Genomic DNA, 23377 nt, shown 5'->3' on the forward strand with positions numbered 1-23377 from the left:
GCATTGGCATCTATGGCCATAGTGCGGCACAGTCTCAAGGACAGCTGCTACATGTTAGCTGACACATGGGAATCACTCACTGTGCAGAATTTAAAAAATGCTTGGTAAAAACTGTGGCCTATTGCAGAAGAACCCATAGGAGATGAGCAGAATCAAACTGAAGGGGATGAGGGACAAATACTGAATGAGATGATCAACTTGTTTCAGTCGATCCCTGGGTTTGAAGGTTGTGATGATGCAAAGGCGTGGCTGGAAAGTGATACTGATACTACAGGGTTTCCTGTTTTAAATGAAAACAAAAATGTGAATGGAAAAGAAACTGGAGCTCCTGAAAATGATATGGACAAAGACAATGACAAAGAAAATAACGTCAGCACTGGGCCTACGCATGCTCAGACATTCGGCGAGCTAGAGACTGCAAAGGTTGGTATGAGCATAAACTGAATGCTGTACATCTCAACTACTCTTGCTGAAAAGAGTGAGGGAGCAAAGAAACGAAGTTCGAAAATGGTGCAGCAAAAGATAAGTAATTATTTTCATTAAAGGCCTGTGCATTATACATTTGTTATTGTGACTGAAAGTTCCATTTGTTTTGTTACCTATGAATAAAAATACTTAAGTACAACTTAATGTTTTGATTTCTAAACTAAACCTTTTTTTTCATTCTCCAGAACAGTATTTTTGATGAGTTCGAAAATCCGAACAAATTGGAAGTTCGAATTACCCCCGATCCCAATTAGTTTGGATTATTGGTGCTCTACTGTATTTTACTTTGTTTGTCTCTAATTAATTTAATGTTTAGGCCAATTCTCAGTTTCCACTCTTTAAAAAAAGAGGTTATGATGTATCTTGGCATGAATTAGTATCACTTACCTTGGTATTATTTGGTATGAATCTTCTGTACTGGAAAGATTACTTAAAATTGACAGTCTCTTAGTATCAAAATAGTAAACTCTATTTTAGCAATAAAACAAGATATGTAAAAGCTTCAGAACAATTCATTTTAATAAACAAAGATTTAAACTCTAATGAAACAATCTTTGTCACCTTAAGTAACAATCCTATATAGACAGAACTTCAAGTTTCCTTCTTGAACATTCGATAATTAAAAAGTGAATAACACTTTCACAGACAATCTGGCATCTATAACCAGGAGCATAACATTTAGCATAAGAATTACATACATAAATTTTCCCATTTGTATGTGCAACGGAAAATCTTATTGTTAATAATAATAGAAGTGTATTAATATAATTAACTACCTGTTTCAAGAGAACAAGTTGGGCATTTCTTCTAATGTCTGATAGACGAGGAATTTTTTCTTCAATAGTTACACTTGGAAGAACCTAAATGATTAAATGAAAAATTTAATTAGCATTAGCATTAGTAGAGGCATATGATGCAAGAAAGCAAGCTTACGCAGCATCAGCCAAAGAAAAAAAGAAAGAAAAAAAAAAACCCCCACTTCCATTTCACCCCTCCGTTTGTTCAAAATACCTGTCCAGCTGAGCCTTAAATTTATTTAGGCTATCAACTTCCACGACAAGGGATGGAAGTCTGTTCCACCAACCAACTACCCGCTGGCTAAAGGCAAATTTCCGCACATCTATCCTACATCTGTCTTTCCTCAATCTGAATTTATGCCCTCTCAGGTGATTATTCTGAGCAAGAGAAAGAATCCCATCGGCACTGAGCATGCTCAAACCATTCAAGACTTTATACACCTCTATCAGATCACCTCACTGGTGCCTAGTCTCCAGAAACTGTAATTTGCAAAACTTAAGCCTTTCTTCATAAGAGCATCCCTTTGTTCCATTCACTAATCTTGTTGCCCTTCTCTGTATTCGTTCCAGCAGCTCTACATCCTTCTTGAAATGAGGCCTCCAGACCTGTATACAGTACTCAAGGTGTGGCCTGACCATTGCCTTATACAAGGGAATAATCACCTCCTTATCCCTGCTAGAAAAATTCCTGTATATCATTGACAAGACACCATGAGCTACTCTTGCAGCCCATCTGCACTGCTCAGAGAACTTCATATCTGCTTGCACAATTACCCCAGGTCCTTTTCATTCTCTACCACTGTCAGTGTAGTACCACAGAGTTGATACGTTGCTCTGGGGTTGCTGTTTCCCATATGTAGTATTTTACATTTCTCAATGTTAAACTTCATTTGCCACCTCTCAGCCCATCTGCTCAACCTTTCCAGATCCTGTTGCAGCAGCATAGCGTCAGTAGTGTCCTTAACAACCCTGCCAACCTTTGTATCGTCTGCAAACTTGGACATTAAGCTTGATATACCATCATCAATATCATTTATAAATACAGAAAACAATAATGGACCAACACTGAACCCTGAGGGATTCCACTAATAACATTAGTCCGTGATGAGCAGTGTCCATTGATTACCACTCTCTGTCTTCACCCCCTCAACCATCCCTTTATCCATAGCAGCAATTTGCCACCAATGCCACACTGCTCCAATTTGTGCAACAGTCTTCCATGTGCAACAGTATCAAAAGCCTTTCTAAGATCCAAATATATAATACCAAAGTTATTCCCTGCATCCAATTCTTTTGTGACTACATCATAGTATCCAATCAAATTGGTCAGGCAAGACCTTCCCTTAACAAAACCATGCTGTGTCTGAGCTATAACTGAATTCTTGTCTAGATGATCCTGCAGTGCTTCTTTAACCAGTGCCTCCATTAATTTACCTGGAACAGAAGTTAAACTAACAGGTCTATAATTACTTGTGTCAGCCTTTGATCCTCCTTTGTGAATTGGGGTTGTTGTTGTTATTTGGTTTTTAGGAGCATTAGCAACTAAGGCCATATTGCTCCGTGAACATGCGGTGGTCATTCCTGACCTTTCCGCATCTTCCGTATTTGGTGGTGACGGGCTCGAACCCCTGTCTAATTAAGAAGCGTGTGCTACTCACTGCTGCTCCTTCCCACCTGGCTACGGAGGCGCCATGAATTGGGGTTACATTTGTACATCTCCAGTCTATGGGTACCTCCCCTGAGTCCAAAGAAGCTCTCATAATTATGGCTAGGGGTTTGCTTACTTCCTTTGCTGCCTTTTTTATGTTTATCCTCAACAATCTCTCCTTCACTTTACTCTCAGTTATTATAAAATCATCTAGCTCACTGCCAGAGTTTACTTCACATCTGGCATTCCCCTTCCTGAATAACTCCTCATGTGTGAATGTAGATGCAAAATACTCGTTTAGTTTGTTATCCACCTGAGCAGGATCCTCAACTGTTGAACCATCAATATCCAGTGGACCAATCTGATTCATCCCTTTTCTTCTAGAGTTTACATAGGTAAAGAACTCTTTTCTGTTTTTCTTTGCATCCTTTGCCAAGGATTTCTCATAATCTGCCTTTGCCTGCCTAATCTCTTTTGTGACTTGGTTACAGACCAGCTTATATCTATCATAGGCTTCCATGTCACCCATTAATTTATATGTATCCCATGCATTTTTCTTCTCTGCCACATGTCTAATTAGTTCATCTGACATCCATTTAGGCCTAAACCTTGAACAATATTTCTTAGTTGGTATGTAAAGCCTATTAGCTTTCAAGGCAAGTTCTTTGAATGCTGCCCATTTTGAATTTGCTGTTGGTAACATCATCAGTTGGTCCCACTGTACAGAATTTAAATACTGTCTCAGACCATCGTAGTTACCTTTATGAGTAAATCCCACTTCAGCACACTGTGATCACTTCCACCTAGTGGTTCCTTTATCTGCAGATTCTTAATGCATGAAGAATCACTAATGATAATCAGATCAAGACATGGGCATCCACAGAAAATTTTCCAAGTGGGGGGGGCAAAGCTTGGAGACAAATAATTATTTAATTAAACAAGTAGATTATAGAATACAGTATTGCATCAATACAAATACACATACATAATGTATATAAATTTACAACATAAAGGAAACAAGAATTAATGTATCAGTTTTTTTAGTTAATCATAATACCAACTAGATATATTGGAGAATTTAGCATAAAAGTATTAGGGATGCAAATTATACTCATTTCTGTTTGCCACTTGCCAGATGGGAAATGGCAAACAGAAACAGATAGCTTCAGCTAATTATTGATGGGATATATTGAGTGGAGCTAGCTTTAACGTTCCATTCAATGTATCCATATATCTATAATTAGTTATATTATCATTTTATTTTACTATTCTATATTATTTTATTTTATGTAGTAGTAGTAATAGTAGCAGTGGCATTTGATGCAAGAAAGCAAGTGTATGAGTTTATGCAGCATCAGCCAAAAAAAAAAAAAAAAAAAAAAAAAAATCACACCATTCCCTCCAAATGCCTGTAAAGTTCCTCCATAAATGTGTATATTTATAGGGTACAACAAAGAAGTCCAACTTAGGTTACCTAAACTTGGCCCTTTGAACTAATGAGTATAGTTTGCACCCCTAATACATTTATGCTAAATGCTCCAATTTATCTAGTTGGTATTACAATTAACTAAAAAAATTGTTATATACAGACAGATGTAATGTACAATCATAAATTTGATGGCATTAATCTGTTCTGTCACTCTTTCTCCTTTTCTATTTCTTATATTCTTTTACATAACTTCATATATATATATATATATATGGATAATAATAATTTCAATAATCACGTATCGTATAAGAATTGAATTCTCCGTCAATTGCTTGCAAACTTATTGATGACATTTTCAATAAATTTCTTCTTTACTGCTTCCTCTTCTAGTTTCTTCCTGTGCACACTAATCATACATAAACCTTACAGGGAGTTTCTGAGATAGTGGACATCTTAACCATGTTTTCACATGTCTCAAGGTGCTGAAACTTCTTTCAATGGTAGAGGTCGTAACAGATAATGTCATACCAATAGTTATTGCCAAATTAATAGAAGATATACAGTCGCAATGTACCAAAACTCTGGTAAAGTTTGGGGAATATTAGTCGATGAACCAAAAACAGGAACTCTGTTTTATTGCTACAACAGATGAAACAAGTGTTCTATGGTTACCCCGCCGACGGCCGAAACCGGCCAACCCGTAATAAAATTTTAAGGCAGACACAGCACCCCATGGTCGAGGGTGTAAGGTTACATATCTCAATCACTTTTACGATTATAATTTGTGGAATTTTTTACTCGATCCCAGAGAGGAGCAAGTGCCCCGTTTGCCCCCCTCTGCGGACACCCATGGATCAAGAGTATTACTCCCTCTAGTTGCCTCCAAAACAGGCTGATGTAGAAAACAATCATCCAAAATTCCACAAAAGCCTTGCTGGTGTGCGACTGACGAACCCACAAATTCCAGTCAATATCTGGGAAATTAAAATCCCCCTATAATAAGACTCTCTGATTTACTGGCCCACTATTTCCCTGTACAGTTTCTTATTATACTCATCAGAGTCATTAGGCCTATAGCACACTCCTACTCTCAATTTTGATCTCCCAATGCTTATGTCACACCAAACTGACTCGACACTGCACTGTCCAGTGATGTCGACTGGCTTCACTTCCTTGGATTTTATGTGTTTCTTTGTTTCTTAACTAATAGCATAACCCCTCCTCCCTTCCTATCCTGTCCATCCTTTCTGTATGCACTGTACTCCCCAAATTCCAGTTCTGCATTCCTTATATCTGTGTGATACTATGTCTCTGATATCCCAACAATATCTGCCTTTGATGTTTTGAGCAATACCTCAAATTCATCAAATTTATTTACCAAACTCCTAGCATTGGTGTACACACAAGTATACATTTTTTTTTTAATTTTTTTTTTTTTTTTGTAGTTGGCGCATAGGCTTCTGAGGCCATAATGCACCTCCCAAGGTTTTTGCAGTACTTTGATCCAAGCCCGAGGCGGGAATCAAACCCGCGACCTTTGGGTTGCCAGGCAGGCACACAAGTATACATGCACCTGTTCCTATTCTTAGCTACCCTAACACAACCCATGTGTTTACTTGTACCGCAAGTTTACTTGAGGTACAAGTAAACTAGAGCTTACTTATGTAAACTCTAGAAGGAAAGGGATGAATCCGATTGGTCCACTTGATATCGATGGGTCAACTGTTGATGATCCTGCTCAGGTAGCTAACAAACTAAATGAATATTTTGCATCGACATTCACACATGAGGTGTTATTCAGCGAGGGGAATGCCAGAGGTGTATTCTGGCAGTAAACTAGAGAATCTTGTAATCTCTGAGAGTAAAGTAGAGGAGAAATTGTTGAAGATAAACACAAGAAAGGCACCTGGGGTGGATGGGATCTATCCAGTTATATTAAAGGAGGCAGCAAAGGAAGTAAGCAAACCCTTAGCCATAATTATGAGAGCTTCCTTGGACTCAGGGGAGGTACCCATGGACTGGAGATGTGCGAATGTCACCCCAATTCACAAAGGAGGATCAAAGGCTGACACAAGTAATTATAGACCTGTGAGTTTAACTTCTGTTCCCGGAAAATTAATGGAGGCACTGGTTAAAGAAGCACTGCAGGATCATCTAGACAAGACTTCAGTTATAGCTCAGACACAGCATGGTTTTGTTAAGGGGAAGTCTTGCCTGACCAATTTGATTGGATACTATAATGTAGTCACAAAAGAATTGGATGCAGGGAATAACTTTGATATTATATACTTGGATCTTAGAAAGGCTTTTGATACTGTTGCACATGGAAGACTGCTGCACAAATTGGAGCAGTATGGCATTGGAGGCAAATTGCTGCTATGGATAAAGGGGTGGTTAAGGGGGAGAAGACAGAGAGTGGTAATCAATGGACACTGCTCAGCGTGGACTAATGTTATTAGTGGAGTCCCTCAGGGTAAAGTATTGGGTCCATTATTGTTTTCTATATTTATAAATGATATTGATGATGGTTATATCAAGCTTAATGTCCAAGTTTGCAGAAGATACGAAGGCTGGCAGGGTTGTCAAGGACACTACTGACACTATGCTGTTGCAACAGGATCTGGAAAGGTTGAGCAGATGGGCTGAGAGGTGGCAAATGAAGTTTAACATTGACAAATGTAAAGTACTACATATGGGAAACAGCAACCCCAGAGCAACGTATCAACTCTGTGGTACTACACTGACAGTGCTAGAGAATGAAAGGGACCTGGGGGTGGTTGTGCAGGCAGATATGAAGTTCTCTGACAGTGCAGACGGGCTGCAAGAGTAGCTCATAGAGTATTGTCAATGATATACAGGAATTTTTCTAGCAGGGATAGGGAGGTGATTATTCCCTTGTATTAGGCAATGGGTCAGGCTGCACCTTGAGTACTGTATACAGGTCTGGAGGCCTCATTTCAAGAAGGATGTAGAGCTGCTGGAACGAGTACAGAGAAGGGCAACAAGATTAGTGAATGGAACAAAGGGATGCTCTTATGAAGAAAGGCTTAAGTTTTGCAAATTACAGTTTCTGGAGACTAGGCACCAGCGAGGTGATCTGATAGAGGTGTATAAAGCCTTGAATGGTTTGAGCATGCTCAATGCTGATGGGATTCTCCCTCTTGCTCAGAATAATCACCTGAGAGGGCATAAATTCAAATTGAGGAAAGACAGATGTAGGATAGACGTGTGGAAATTTGCCTTTAGCCAGCGGGTGGTTGGTTGGTGGAACAGACTTCCATCCCTTGTCGTGGAAGTTGATAGCTTAAATAAGTTTAAGGTTCAGCTGGACAAGTATTTAGAACGAACAGAGGGGTGAAGTGGAAGTGGTTATTTATTTTTTATTTATTTATTTATTTATTTTATTTTATTTATTTATTTTTTTTTTGGCTGATGCTGCATAAGCTTGCTTTCTTGCATCAAATGCCTCTACTAATGCTAATGCAATGACTCCCAGCAGTCTCTGAAATATCCTGCATCTTGTTTTCCAGGCTGCTGCTCATTCCAATAGAAGCAGTGCAAGAATCACTTTCACCTCTGCCAGTGGCTACTGTTAATCTATTAGTCCTTGTATAAAATATTTTTACCTCCACTGCATATCAAGTTAGGCATAATGATGCAATTTGTTAAAGCACTGAATAAGGATGGCAACTTCTTTAAGTACCTTTGCAGTAAATTTCCCAGTTTATCTGAAGAGGAATGTTATCAACCAGAAAATATTTTAACACCAGAGCAATTCACGCAAGTCAAACTGAACGATTTAGTAAGGGACTTAGGTCTTCCAAAGTATGCTGCTGAAATTCTAGGATGCAGACTTAAAGCGAAGAACTTACTTGCTCCAAGTATATAATTTTTCTGGTACAGAAACCGTGAAAGGGAATTCAAAACTTAAGGAGGGTAACTTCATTGGTCCCCAAATTAGAAAATTGGTTTTAGATGGTCAGTTTGAAACTACTATGACTGACGTTGAAGGGGAAGCCTGGATTGCTTTTAAAAGTGTAATGGAAAACTTTCTATGAAATCATAAATCACAGGATTATGAGAAAATTGTTCAAAATATGCTTGAAAAACTTTGCAATTTAGGTTGCAATATGAGCATAAAAATTCACTTTTTGCATGCCTATCTTGATTTATTCCCTGAAAATCTTGCACATTTGGGCAAAGAACAAGGGGACAGATTCCATCAAATGGAGCAGAGGTACCAGGGAAGGTGGAATACAAGCATGATGGTCGACTACTGTTGGTGTTTAAAAAGAGAAAAACCTGGCACTGTACATAAAAGAAAAATGATTAAACGTTCTTTTCAAACAAAGAGACGAAGGTCTGATTAATGAAAGTTTCAGACTTTTGATTAATACTTGTTAGTATTTACATATTTTTTGATATATGAAAATGTAATCATATCAATTTGTCATTACTAAATACAATAAAGTTATATACTTTCATAAAAAACAATGCTTTTTTATTTCTTAAATTGTGATGTATCTGGATGTGATAGAAAAAAATCTAAGTCATATTTGAAATCACAGCAACATATTTTGGCAGTAGGACCTATTGAAATTCAAACTCCAGTGAACAAATTTATAAACCAGTGTTATTAGATGGGATGTACAGAAGAAGTGGGTAATGTGGCTGATGATAATATAAGCTTGATTCCTTGCATCATTTGCCAGTATTACTACTCCTCCTCCTACTACTGCTAATAATAATAATAATAATAATAATAAATAATACCCAGCTAAGGATAGCCTATGTGATATATATGAAAAAAAAAAAAAAAATAATAATAATAATAATAAATAATACCCAGCTAAGGATAGCCTATGTGATATATATGAAAAAAAAAAAAAATAAATAATAATAATAATAAATAATACCCAGCTAAGGATAGCCTATGTGATATATATGAAAAAAAAAAAAAAATAATGATAATAAAATAAATAAAAGATAATTGCCAGATTTCTGTTGACCCACATTTAATAAAATTTTGGAAGACTTAAAAAATCTTTCTAAAAGAGCTAAATATAAAATTTTATGAAAATCCATCCAACAGGATGTCAAGTTATTATGTGGAGATAGACAAATTACGTACATATGCTAACATTTAAAATTATGCAACCACAAATATTTTCACTTCACAATAAAAGCAAAACTGTATGCAACTACAAATATTTTCATATGTAATGCTAAAAATGTATACAACTATACCAATTTGAAAATCTTGAAAAAGTTTAAAAAAGTAAATAAAGCTAAAGATTGTCAATAATAACTTTAAGTTATTATTGACAATCTTTAGCTTTATTTCTCTAACAGTTCAGTGTACAATTCATACACCAGTCTGTATCCTAAAGATTTTGGTAGCCCAGGCAAGATACTGGATGGTATCATGCCTGGGGATGCCAATATTTGTTTCTAGAAAAGGAGGGGGGGGGGGGATAAAACGAGACAACTGTTAGACTCTGCAGAAATAGGACAACATACATTTGTCATGTTAAAGGTTTGTCACATCTTATCATGCTGTAAAATAACCAATTCCACAATAGAGTATATGCAGGTTCCATAATTGAAATTAATGTTGGAACCTACCACATCTATGTGGAATGTTTCCAACCAGGAATGCTGAAGAGTATTGTGTGCTGTACAAAATTTCAATGTTGGAACTCAGGTTACAACTAACATGTGGCTGACACAAATAATGCTCAGCAACAGCACAATAGTCAAATAACCCACTGACAAATAACCCACTCATGCTCTGGATACAATTGCAAAGCCTACAATCTGACTTGCCAATATAACACAGCCCACAATCCAGATCCCGATCCAGAATGTGATCTGATAAATAGAATCTGCATACAATCAATATGTCTAATGCTTCCTTACATTTAGCCAAACTATCCACTACCACAACACCAGATGGAAGTTTGTTCCAACAATCAATATTATTCTCTGGATGAAAGCAAAATTCCACGTACCTATTCTGCAATTATCCTTTTTCAATTTAAGTTTACTATTATAATTATTATTAGTAGCAACAGTAAAAAAGATGCAAGAAAGCAAGCTTATACAGCATCAGCAAAAAGAAAAAAAAAAAAAAAGCCAACACTTTCCATTTAACCCATCCATCCCATCAAACAATTGATCTAGTTCTTCCTTGAACTTCTTCAGATTACCCACCTATACAAAACCAGATGAAAAGCAAAAGCTCTTGCCTTTGACAGTAGTTCCACCTTTAAGTAAATCTGACCTAACAACTGGTTTTACATTGTGCCCTTGGCTACTGATATTAAGAGTAGGAGACCAGCGGAATTACTTAGCAAGTACAGGTCACTGTTGAAAAAAAGCCGTGAATTAGGGTTGAATTTGAAAGTGTCTGCAATTCTGCCCAGACACGATAGGAGGGAGTATATGATGAGAGCCTTGTCGATCAATTCGGCCCTGGAAAGATTGTGCAAGGCTCAAGGGGTAGAATTATTTTCAGCCTGGACTGTACTTGTTAACAGGAGAGATTGCTTCTACAGGGATGGGATACACTTAAATAGAAAGGGTGCAAGAATTTTTGCTGATGTTGTCGAGGCAGTGTTAGGTGGGTCGGAAAACTGCTAGTTGGGGGGGATACAAGGACTAATAGATTAACAGTAGCCACTGGCAGAGGTGGAAGTGATTCTTGCACTGCTTCTATTGAAATGAGCAGAAGCCTGAAAAACAAGATGCAGGATATTTCAGAGACTGCTGGGAGTCATTGCGATACAAGTAAACACATGGGTTGTGTTAGGGTAGCTAAGAATAGAAACAGGTGCATGTATACCTGCGTGTACACCAATGGTAGGAGTTTGGTAAATAAATTTGATGAATTTGAGGTATTGCTCAAAACATCAAAGGCAGATATTGTTGGGATATCAGAGACGTGGTGTCACACAGATATAAGGAATGCGGAACTGGAATTTGGGGAATACAATGTGTATAGAAAGAATAGACAGGACAGGAGGGGAGGAGGGGTTATGATATTAGTTAAGAAACACATAAAGTCCAAGGAAGTGAAGCCAGTTGACATCGATGGACAGGGCAGTGTCGAGTCGGTTTGGTGTGACATAAGCATAGGGAAATCAAAATTGAGAGTAGGAGTGTGCTATAGGCCTAATGACTCTGGTGAGTATAATAAGATATTGTACAGGGAAATAGAGTGGGCCAGTAAATCAGAGAGTCTTATAATGGGGGATTTTAATTTCCCAGATATTGACTGGAATTTGTGGATTGGTCACTCGCACACTAGCAAGGCTTTTGTGGATTTATTGGATGATTGTTTTCTACATCAGCATGTTCGTGAGGCAACAAGAGGGAGCAATACTCCTGATCTGATTATCAGTAGTGATTCTACATGCATTAAGAATCTGCAGATAAATGAACCACTAGGCGGCAGTGATCACAGTGTGTTGAAGTGGGATTTACTCAAGGAGGTAACTACCATCAGAGGTAAAGAGAAGGGTTTTTGTTTTCGTAAAGGCGACTATGATGGTCTCTGAGACAGTATTTAAATTCTATACAGTGGGACCAACTGATGATGTTACCAACAGCAAACTCAAAATGGGAAGCATTCAAGGAACTAATCTTGGAGGCTACCAGGCTTTACATACCAACTAAGAAATATTGTTCAAGGTGTAGGCCTAAATGGTTGTCAGATGAACTAATGAGACATGTGGCAGAGAAGAAAAATGCATGGGATACATACAAATTAATGGGTGACATGGAAGCCTATGATAGATATAAGTCGGTCTGTAACCAAGTCACAAAGGAGATTAGGCAGGCAAAGGCAGACTACGAAAAATCCTTGGCAAAGGATGCAAAGAAAAACTGAAAAGAGTTCTTTACCTAGTTAAACTCAAGAAGAAAACGGATGAATCAGATTGGTCCACTGGATATTGATGGTTCAACAGTTGAGGATCCTGCTCAGGTGGCTAACAATCTAAACGAGTATTTTGCATCTACATTCACGCATGAGGAGTTATTCAGGAAGGAGAATGATGTAGGTAAAGTAAACATTGGCAGTGAGCTGGATGATTTTGTAATAACTGAGAGTAAAGTGGAGGAGAGATTGTTGAGGATAAACATAAAAAAGGCACCTGGGGTGGATGGGATCTATCCAATTATATTAAAGGAGGCAGCAAAGGAAGTAAGCAAACCCCTAGCCATAATTATGAGAGCTTCTTTGGACTCAGGGAAGGTACCCATAGACTGGAGATTTACAAATGTAACCCCAATTCACAAAGGAGGATCAAAGGCTGACACAAGTAATTATAGACCTGTTAGTTTAACTTCTGTTCCAGGTAAATTAATGGAGGCACTGGTTAAAGAAGCACTGCAGGATCATCTAGACAAGAATTCAGTTATAGCTCAGACTCAGCATGGTTTTGTTAAGGGCAGGTCTTGTCTGACCAATTTGATTGGATACTATGATGTAGTCACAAAAGAACTGGATGCATGGAATAACTTTGATATTATATATTTGGATCTTAGAAAGGCTTTTGATACTGTTGCACATGGAAGACTGCTGCACAAATTGGAGCAGTGTGGCATTGGAGGCAAATTGCTGCTATGGATAAGGGGATGGTTGAGTGGCAGAAGATAGAGAGTGGTAATCAATGGACACTGCTCAACGTGGACTAATGTTATTAGTGGAGTTCCTCAGGGTTCAGTGTTGGGTCCGTTGTTGTTTTCGGTGTTTATGAATGATATTGATGATGGGCTATCAAGTTTAATGTCCAAGTTTGCAGATGATACAAAGGTTGGCAGGGTTGTTAAGGACACTACTGACGCTATGCTGCTGCAACAGGATCTGGAAAGGTTGAATAGATGGGCTGAGAGGTGGCAAATGAAGTTTAACATTGACAAATGTAAAGTACTACATATGGGAAACAGAAACCCCATAGCAACATATCAACTCTGCGGTACTACACTGACAGTGGTGGAGAATGAAAAGGACCTGGGGGTAATTGTGCAGGCAGATATGAAGTTCTCTGAGCAGTGCAGACGAGCTGCAAGAGTAGCTCATGGTGTCTTGTCAATGATATACAGGAATTTTTCTAGCAGGGATAAGGAGGTGATTATTCCCTTGTATAAGGCAATGGTAGGCCACATCTTGAGTACTGTATACAGGTCTGGAGGCCTCATTTCAAGAAGGATGTAGAGCTGCTGGAACGGGTACAGAGAAGGGCAACAAGATTAGTGAATGGAACAAAGGGTTGCTCTTACGAAGAAAGGCTTAAGTTTTGCAAATTACAGAGTCTGGAGACTAGGCACCGGCGAGGTGATCTGATAGAGGTGTATAAGGCTTTGAATGGTTTGAGCATGCTCAATGCCAATGGGATTCTTCATCTTGCTCAAAATAATCACCTCAGAGGGCATAAATTCAAATTGAGGAAGGACGGATGTCGGATAGATGTGCGGAAATTTGCCTTTGGCCAGCGGGTGGTTGGTTGGTGGAACCAACTTCCGTCACTTGTTGTTGAAGTTGATAGCCTAAACAAATTTAAGGCTCAACTGGACAGGTATTTCGAACGAACGGAGGGGTGAAATAGGAGTGGTGTGTTTTTTTTTTTTTTTTTTTTTTGGCTGATGCTGAATAAGCTTGCTTTTTTGCATCATATGCCTCTACTAATGCTAATAATGCTAAAAATATAATACTAAAATATAACAGAGAAATGCTTTTGTTTCATGCAAAAAAAAATTCTCAGCTGAAAAAAAAAAGTTTCTAAAATCTTTGACAGTGCTACAGATCTCAAAGGTAATGGCAGCAGAGAACTTACACTTCAATGTGAACAAATATAGAACAGAGCCACAGGATGAAAAATGTGACCCATTTCATATCTTTAGAAAAGCAGAAATTGATTGATGTTATTTTTGGAATGTGTGACATTATGAGAATCAATATCATAAGGATCGCAATAATCCAGAAGTTAATAATAATCATATGAGGAAAGCTTCTTTCAGAGATTAGCATTAGTAGAGGCATACAATGCAAGAAAGCAAGCTTATGCAGCATCAGCAAAAAAAAAAAAAGAAAACTCCCATTTCACCCCTCCATTCGTTCCAAATGCCTGTCCAGCTCAGCCATAAATTTATTTAGGCTTTCAACTTCCACAACAAAAGATGGAAGTCTGTTCCACCAATAAACTAGCTGCTGGTTAAAGGCAAATTTCCGCACATCTATTCTACAACTGTCGTTCCTCGATTAGAATCTGTGCCCCCTCAGGTTCTTAATCTGAGCAAGAGGAATCAGTAATGACATCACACAGCCCTGAAAAAAAATAATCATTCATAAAAAGCTGTGTTAATAATCAATAAAAGGCTGTGTTAATCTCTTACTGAATAAAATAAATACATTTGTTGAGGCATTTATAGGTGCACCAGGAAGACAGAACAAAACTAAAGCCTTCTGCATTAAATTCTTCAAACTGATGTGCAGGAAACAACTTATTTGTGAAAGATTGTTTTGCTGCAAGAAACTTTCTTCGAGAGACCTTCTCTTCTAGATTGTTTCCCACAGAAAATGTTCAAGTCATGGATTCCAGCAATGTTTACAATCCTAAAAAAACCATCCATGGCCACCTCTTGCTTCTCTGAGAAGTGTAATATGCCATTGCATTAAATCTGGGATATCTACACCACATTTTATCACAAAAAATGAAAGATTTTTGGCTCTCTGCTATTACCACTGTTGGGATCTCCTGTATTTCTGCAGTGCATGGTTAATAAGTATAATATTTTGATTTATTTTTGGTACACACAGCACAACTGTGGTCTGATTTTGAAAAATGAACAAAATGCTAACTGGCTCAAGTCCCTTCACATTGAATAATTCAGCTGAAAGTTCATGTTTTTTTTTTTTTTTATGTGCCAACAAAGGTAACATTCTGTTTTCTGTTTCCTTTCCAATAATTTCAAAGCCAGTAACACACTACATAAACAGTTATCTATGGTAAAATTATGATTGGAACCTCGACTGGGTACACAAGTGCATCAGTAATTCTGCCCAGGCATGAGAGGAGAGATTATATGCTGAAAGCTTTCTGGACTAACTCATGACCTGAAGGACTCTGCAAGGCTTTTGGGGAAAATTTTTATCAGCTTGGCTCTGCACCTGTAGGTAGAAGGCATCTGTTATGTAGAGAGGGGATACATTTAAACAAAGGCGGTGCAAGAGTTTTTGTATACAGTAATGTCAGAAGTGTTGTCAATAAAATGAGTGAATTCGAACTGTTGGTTAGAACAAGTAATGCTGACATAATAGGGCTTACGGAAGAGTGATGCCGCCCGGAAATAGGGGATGATGAGTTTCAGTATTTAGGCAGGATTGGGCACATAGAAGGGGGTGATGGGGTCATGCATCTTATCAAAAGCAGCCTGATTGTGACAAAAACCTTCCCGGATTCAGATATTTCGCATGCTAGTATAGAATCTGTATGGTATGATATAGTTGGAAGCAAAGGTTTAATGAGAGTGGAAGTAATCTACAGGCCAGGTGATTGTGAAGACTATATTGTGAGAGCCTCTACATGCAAATGGAATGGGCAGATAAACGTGAATGTCTTATTATAGGTGATTTTAATTTACCTCTAATTCATTGGAGCAAATGGGAAGGAAAATCGACATCGGGGACAAAATTTTTAAATCAACTAGATGATTGTTATTTGTATCAACATATCAGGGAAAGTACTAGGAAAAGAATATTCTAGACCTGATCATCACCCATGAACCAGATGACGTAAGAAGGCTGAAAGCATAGGAAACAGCAGCAAGGAGTGATTACCAAATTCTACATTGGACGATGAAGAGAAGTAGCAGAGTTAAAGGCAAAGGAATGGGTTATAATTTCATGAAAGGATATTACAACGGTTTAAGGTACTACCAAAGCCTCTATTGACTGGGGAAATATCACACAGATAGCGAATACAATTGAATTACGGTATACCGTTAAAACGTCGTTAATACCTCGAATGCTTATATACCATTAAAAAATACTCTATGAAGAGGATTCCAAGTTAGCATTAGCATTAGTTGAGGCATATGATGCAAGAAAGCAAGCTTATATAGCATCAGCCAAAAAAAAAAACCACTTCTCATTTCACCCATCTGTTCACTCCAAATGTTTGTCTAGTTCAGCCTTAAATTTATTTATGCTATCAACTTCCACAACGACGGATGGAAGTCTGTTCCAGCAATCAACTACCCGCTGGCTAAAGGCAACCTTCCGCACATCTATTTTACAAATGTCTTTCCTCAATTTGAATCTATGCCCCCTCAGGTTCTTAATCTGAGCAAGCGGAAGTATCCCATCAGCACCGAGCCTGCTTAAACCATTCAAGGCCTTATACACCTCAACCAGATCACCTCGCAGGTGCCTAGTCTCCAGATGCTGCAACTTGCAGAACTTAAGCCTCTCTTGGTAAGGGCACCCCTTTGTTCCTCTCACCAATCTTGTTGCCTTTCTCTGTATTCGTTCTAGCAACTCTACATCCTTCATAAAATGAGGCCTCCAGACCTGGATGCAGTACTCAAGGTGTGGCCTCACCATTACCTTATACAAGGGGCCTGAACATTGCTTTATATCACCTCCTTGTCTCTGCTAGCAAAATTCCTATATAACATTGACAAAACTCCATGACCTGCCCTGGCAGCCTGTCTGCACTGCTCAGAGAACTTCATATCTGACTGCACAATTACTCCTAGGTCTTTTTCATTCTCCACCTCCCTGAGTAGTATACCAAACAATTGGTACTTTCGCTTGGGTTACTGCTACCCATATGCAGTACTTTGCACTTGTCAATGTTAAACTCAGCCCATCTGCCTAACTTTTCTAGATCCTGGTGCAGTAGCATGCTGTCTTTAACAACCCTGCCAACCTTCGTGTATCATCTGCAAACTTGGACATTAAGCCTGATATACCTTCATTGATAAATACACAAAACAACAATGGGCACAGCACTGAACCCTGCGCAACTCCACTAACAATATTAGTCCAAGTAGAGCAGTGTCCATTTATTACCACTCTCTGCTGTCTACCACTCAATGATCCCTTTATCCATTGCAGCAACATGCCCCCAACCCCGGGGGCTCACATCTGGTGAGTATGGGCTTGGCAAACCCAGGGTCCTGAGCTGGATATCATCATTCTTCTCTTTCTTGGTGATGCCTTTCTTCTCTCTCTCTCTATCTCTCTCTCTCTCTCTCTCTCTCTCACACACACACACACACACATACACACACACACACACACACACACACACACACACACACACACACACACACACACACACACACACACACACACACACAGGGGGGTAGCTCGGGAATTTTTTTTTTTTTTTTTTTTGGCTGGTGCAGCATAAGCCTCAGGCTTCCTCGTACCATATGGCTATTAATAATAATAATAATAATAATTCCATACTGTTCCAATTTGTAAAGCAGTCTTCCATGTGAAACAGTATCAAAAGCTTTCCTGAAGACCAATTCCAGTTCCTTTGTGACCACATTGTAGTATCCAATCAAATTGGTCAGACAAGACTTCCCCTTAGCAAACCCATGCTGTGTCTGAACTATTCAAAATTCTCAATTGCCAGAAAGAGAAGTTCATTTTTAAAACCTTGTGTATTTTTGCATGTATGTATGCCATATATATATATATATATATATATATATACGTATGTAGAAAAATCAGGGCAAGCTATCACTAGAAGTATATTCCCCAAAAGGAAAAGAACTCCGTGTAGAATACTACATTCCCTAAGATATTCTAAATATAATGACAATCTGACTTCAATGACATATTACAATGCTTGCTTCTTTTTAATGCAATAATGATGACCTTTTTTTCACACATTTTCTCCTCCACTTCTTCACTGTTTGTAATATGTAGCTGCACCATCAAAAAAAAAAGCATCAAAGGACCAAACTGACCAACCAACAAAGGTTTGTAATTTGCTCAGTTTGGAACATACGATTGTTAGATTCTATTAGCAATAAATAGATTCTAAACCCCGATACAGGTGAAGTGCTTTCACATAAAGTAATTTGGTCAAAATAACCTGTGCTACATGCCATTTACACATTATAACTTTTTGTCACAAAACTGTTGAAGCTAAGTCCATAAAATTGGCATACATTTCACCTGCACCTGTTTATGTTTCAAAAACATAATTTATGAAAAGTTAATTTCAAAATTGTGCACTATGTTAAAAATTTAAATTTTATAACAACTCTCACTTGACATGTTAACTGCCTCTGTGGTAACTCCTTTGACACTACTTGCAGTATACCAATATTGCTTTGAGGAGAACTCTTGGTGTGGGAAACTGTGTGCAATAGTTTACTTTCTATAACCTGTTTTTCTTTTTCTTCTCCTTCTAGTTCAGAGAAAACAGTTTCAGAATCCCGTTGTCTGCATGGAGGAGCAAGTGGAATTGCTGAAATGAAGAAATATATTGTTAACTGTACAGGAATTAATCATAATTAGCATACTTGTAATTCATAAAGCAATTCTCTAATAAATTAATAAATTCATGCTGTGATTGTTATATAACTGCATTCCTGCAAAGGTGATCCTAAATTACTTCTTTGATCATTAACTCCATTATTTTTCCTAAACAGAAGTCAAGCTCTCCGTTTCATCAATTCTCCACTTGATCCCCTTTATGAACAGGAGAGACATTTGCACATTCCACTCAACAGGAATCTCACCTGAAACCAAAGATGCTCTCATAATTACGGCTAAAGTTTGCTTACCTATAATGCTACTTCTTTTCATACATCTGGATAGTTTCCCCCAACTCCAGGTGTTTTTTTATTTTTGGCTTCAACAATTTCTCTTCAACTTTCCTCTCAATTATCATTTAGCTCCCAGTTATATAAGCTGGTATACTTCTGGCATGCCCATCCCTGAAGACTTCTTCACATACAAATGTAGACATAAAATATTTATTCAGTTTATCAGCAACCAGAACAGGGTCGTCAATAGTTATGCCATTCATATCTGGTGGAACAATGTAGTTCATTCCTTTCCTTCTAGGACAGGAAAGAGTGCACCCCCCCCAGGGAATGTTATCTGTGATTTTTTTCATCATATATGAAGAACTAATCTTCAGTATTATGATTATTTTCACTCTGTGTGCACCCCCAGATCTGGAATAAACATAAGCAAATAACTCTTTACACATTTCTTCACACTCCTAGTAAAAAAGTTCTCATAATCTACCTTAAGTGTCTTTTTGTGTCTAATCCCCTTTGTGACTTGACTGCAGACTAGTTTATTCTTACCGAATGTTTGTGCATCCCCCGCTAATTTATAATCATACCATGCATTTTTCTTCTCTTTTATTAGGGTCATCAATTCATCTGTCATCTATTTACATCTAAACCTTGAACAGTATTTCTTCACTGCTGTGAAAAGCTTGGTAACTTCTGCAATTAGTTCCCTGAATATTTGCAGTTAGCATTAGCATATGATGCGAGAAAGGAAGCTTATACAGCATCAGCTTAAAAAAAATACAAAAAGACTTCCCACTTCACCTATCCATTTGCTCCAAAAGTTTGTCCAGTTCTTCCTTGAATTTATTTAAACAAACAACTTCCATGATAGATTATCCAAATGATCAACCATTCTCTGGCTAAAGGCAAATTTCTGTACATCTGTTCTGCAAATGTCTTTCCTCAATTTGAATTTACGCCCCTCAAGTGTGTAATCTGGGCAAGAGGAAGAATCCCATCAGCATTGAGCTTGCTCAAACCATTCAAAGCCTTATACACCTCAATCAGATCACCTCGCAGGTACCTAGTTTCCAGAAGCTGCAATTTGTAGAACTTAAGCCTTTCTTGGTAACACCAACTGTTTGGTATTACCAAAAAAAGCTTTTTCCTTTTGTTCAAAAGCTCCTTCCATTTGTTCCACTCACCAATCTTGTTGCCTTTCTCTGTATTCGTACCAGCAGCTCTACATCCTTCCTAAAATTAGGCCTGCAGACCTCTATGCAGTACTCAAGTTGTGGACTGACCATTGCCTTATACAAAAAGATAATCGCCTCCTTATCCCTGATAGCAAAGTTCCTGTATGTCATTGACAAGACCCCATGAGCTACTCTTGCAGATCGTTTGCACTGCTCAGAGAAAACTTCATACCTGACTTCACAATTACCCCAAGGTCTTTTTCATTCTCCACTACCCTGAGTGTAGCATCACACAGTTGGTACATTACTCTGGGGTTACTGTTATGCATAGGCAGTACTACTTTGCATTTGTCATTGTTAAACTTCAGTTACCTCTTCTCAGCCCACTGCCCAACCTTTTTAGATTCTGTTGCAGCACATTAATAACCTTGCCAACCTTTGTATCATCTGCAAACTTGGACATCAAGACTAATATACCTTCATCAATATCATTGATAAATATAGAAAACAACGTGGCCAACACCAAAACCTGGGGGACTCCACTAATAACATTATTCCACGAAAGGTAGTGTCCACTGATGATGACTCTCTGTCTTCTCCCACTCAACCATTGCTTTTTTTTTTTATCTATAGCAGCAACTTGCCCTTAATGCCATACTGCTCCAAATTGTATAACAGGCTTTTAGCATTAGTAGGCACAATGATGCAAGAAAGAAAGCTCATACAGCATCAGCAAAAAAAAAAAACAACCCCACCCAAAAAACTTCCCATTTCACCCATCCATTCACTCCAAACATTTTTCTAGTTCTTCCTTGAATTTATTTAACCTATCAAACTTCCATGACAGAAGGAAATTTGTTTCAGCAATCAACCCCACTGGCTAAAAGCACATCTATTCTAGAATTGTCTTTCCTCAATTTGAATTTATGCACCTCACACGTGTAATCTTAGCAAGAGGAAGAATCCCATCAGCATTGGGCTAGCTCAGACCATTCAAGGCCTTATACACCTCAATAAGATCACCAATAAGTCTCCAGACATTACAATTTGCAGAACTTAGCCTTTCTTGGTAAGAGCAAACCTTTGTTCCCCTCACCACTCTCACTGACCATCTCTGAACTTGTTCCAGCAGCTCTACATCCTTCCTAAAATAAGGCCTCCAGACCCACATGCAGTACTCAAGCTCTGCCCTGACCACTGCCTTATACAAAAGAGATAATCAACTCCTTATCCTTGCTAGCAAAATTCCTGTATATCATTGACAAGACCCCATGAGCTGTTCTGGCAGCCTGTCTGCAATGCTTAGAAAACTTCATATCTGACTGCACAATTATCCCCCAGGCCTTTTTACTTTTCCATTACCCTTAGTGCAGTAACACACAGTTAGTAGGTTATTCTGGGGTTACTGCTACCCATATGCAGTACTTTGCATTTGTCAATGTTAAACTTCATTTGCCACTTCTCAGTCCATCTTCCCAACTTTTCTAGATCCTGTTGCAGTAACATAATGTGCTAATCTTCATATAGTCCAGAAACTTGGACATGAAGCCTGATATAACTCCATCAATATCACTGATAAATATAGAAAATAACAATAGGCCCAACACCGAACCCTGGAGGACTCTACTAATAACATTAGTCCATGAACAGAAGTGTCCACTGATCACCACTCTCTGTCTTCTCCCACTCACCCATCCCTTTGCTGCTCCAATTTGTACAGCAGTCTTCAATGTGCGATAATATCAAAAGCTTTCCTGAAATCCAAGCATATGATATCAAAATTATTTTTTGCATCCAGTTCCTTTGTGCCACACTATAGTATCCAATCAAATTGGTCAGACAAGGTTTCTCCTTAACAAACCCATGCAGTGTCTGAACTATAACTCACTGTTGTCTAGATGATCCTCCATTGCTTCTTTAACCAGACTCCATTATTTTCCCCGTAGTAGAAGTTAAACTAACAGGTCTGTAATTATTCTTGTTACCCTTTGATCCTGTTTTGTGAATTGGGAACACATTTGCACATCTTAGTCCACGGCTCTCATAATTATGGCTAAGGGTTTGCTTACTTTCTTTGCTACCTCCTTTAATATAACTGGATAGATCCATCCACCCCAGGTGCCTCTTTCTTATGTTTAACTGCAACAATTTCTTCTCCACTGTGCTCTCACTTATTACAAAATCATTTAGCTCTCTGTTAGAGTTCGATAAATGTCAGGCCTTCACTTTCCTACGGAATTCCTCATGTGTGAATGTAGATGGAAAATACTCATTCAGTTTGTCAGCTGTTGTTGTTGTTTTTGGTTTTTAGGAGCATTAGCAACTAAGGCCATATTGCTCCAGGATATGCGGTGGTCATTCCTTGACCTTTCTGCATCCTCCGTATTTGGTGGTGACGGGTTCGAACCCCGGTCTAATCAAGAAGCGTGTGCTACGCACTGCTGCTCCTTCCCACCTGGCTACAGAGGCGCCTCAGTTTGTCAGCTACGTGGGCATGATCATCAATAGTCAAACTATCAATATCAAGTGGACCAATCTGATTCATCTCCCTCCTTCTAGAGTTTATATAAGTAAATAAGTCTCTGCTGTTTTCCTTTGCATCCTTTTTCCAAAGATTTCTTGTAATCTGCCTACACTTCTTAACCTCCTTTGTGACTATTACAGACCAGCTTATATCCACCATAGGCTTCTGCGTCACCTGATAATTTATATGCATCCGATCTTCTCTGCCCCGAGTCTCATTAGTTCATCTAACATTCATTTAGGCCTAAACTTCGAACGGTATTCTTGAACAGTTGGTAATCATTATACATTATCAGTTGTTCCCTCTTAAAAGAATTTAAAAACTGTCATGTGGCCATTGTAGTCACATTTACAAAAGCAAAAACCCTTCCCTTTACCTTTGAACCCCACATCAATACACTGTGATCACTACCACATGATCAAATGTATCAGTTTATCTGCAGATTCTTAATTAGTAATGAGATTTCAGTAATAAGAATATTGTGATGAACTAGCTGCATGTGTGTGTGTGCTTAAGATTTAA

At 38.3% G+C, this 23377-nt stretch overlaps 1 protein-coding gene across 1 annotated transcript in view; it reads right to left on the minus strand.

Moving 5' to 3' along the window:
- The window catches only part of LOC150084675 (uncharacterized), a 284941-nt gene that overhangs the window by 149239 nt on the left and 112325 nt on the right, over positions 1–23377 (minus strand). Inside the window, exons 8-9 of the mRNA XM_090376319.1 lie at positions 18656–18855; positions 1263–1346 (exon numbers count right to left, since the gene is read on the minus strand). Of these exons, the coding sequence (XP_090232445.1) occupies positions 1263–1346; positions 18656–18855 (284 nt within the window). The remainder of the gene's footprint in view (positions 1–1262; positions 1347–18655; positions 18856–23377) is intronic.

The sequence above is a fragment of the Mastigoproctus giganteus genome, chromosome 6, assembly GCF_048544385.1.
Source record: "Mastigoproctus giganteus isolate SK-2022 chromosome 6, ASM4854438v1, whole genome shotgun sequence".
Taxonomy (NCBI): domain Eukaryota; kingdom Metazoa; phylum Arthropoda; class Arachnida; order Uropygi; family Thelyphonidae; genus Mastigoproctus; species Mastigoproctus giganteus.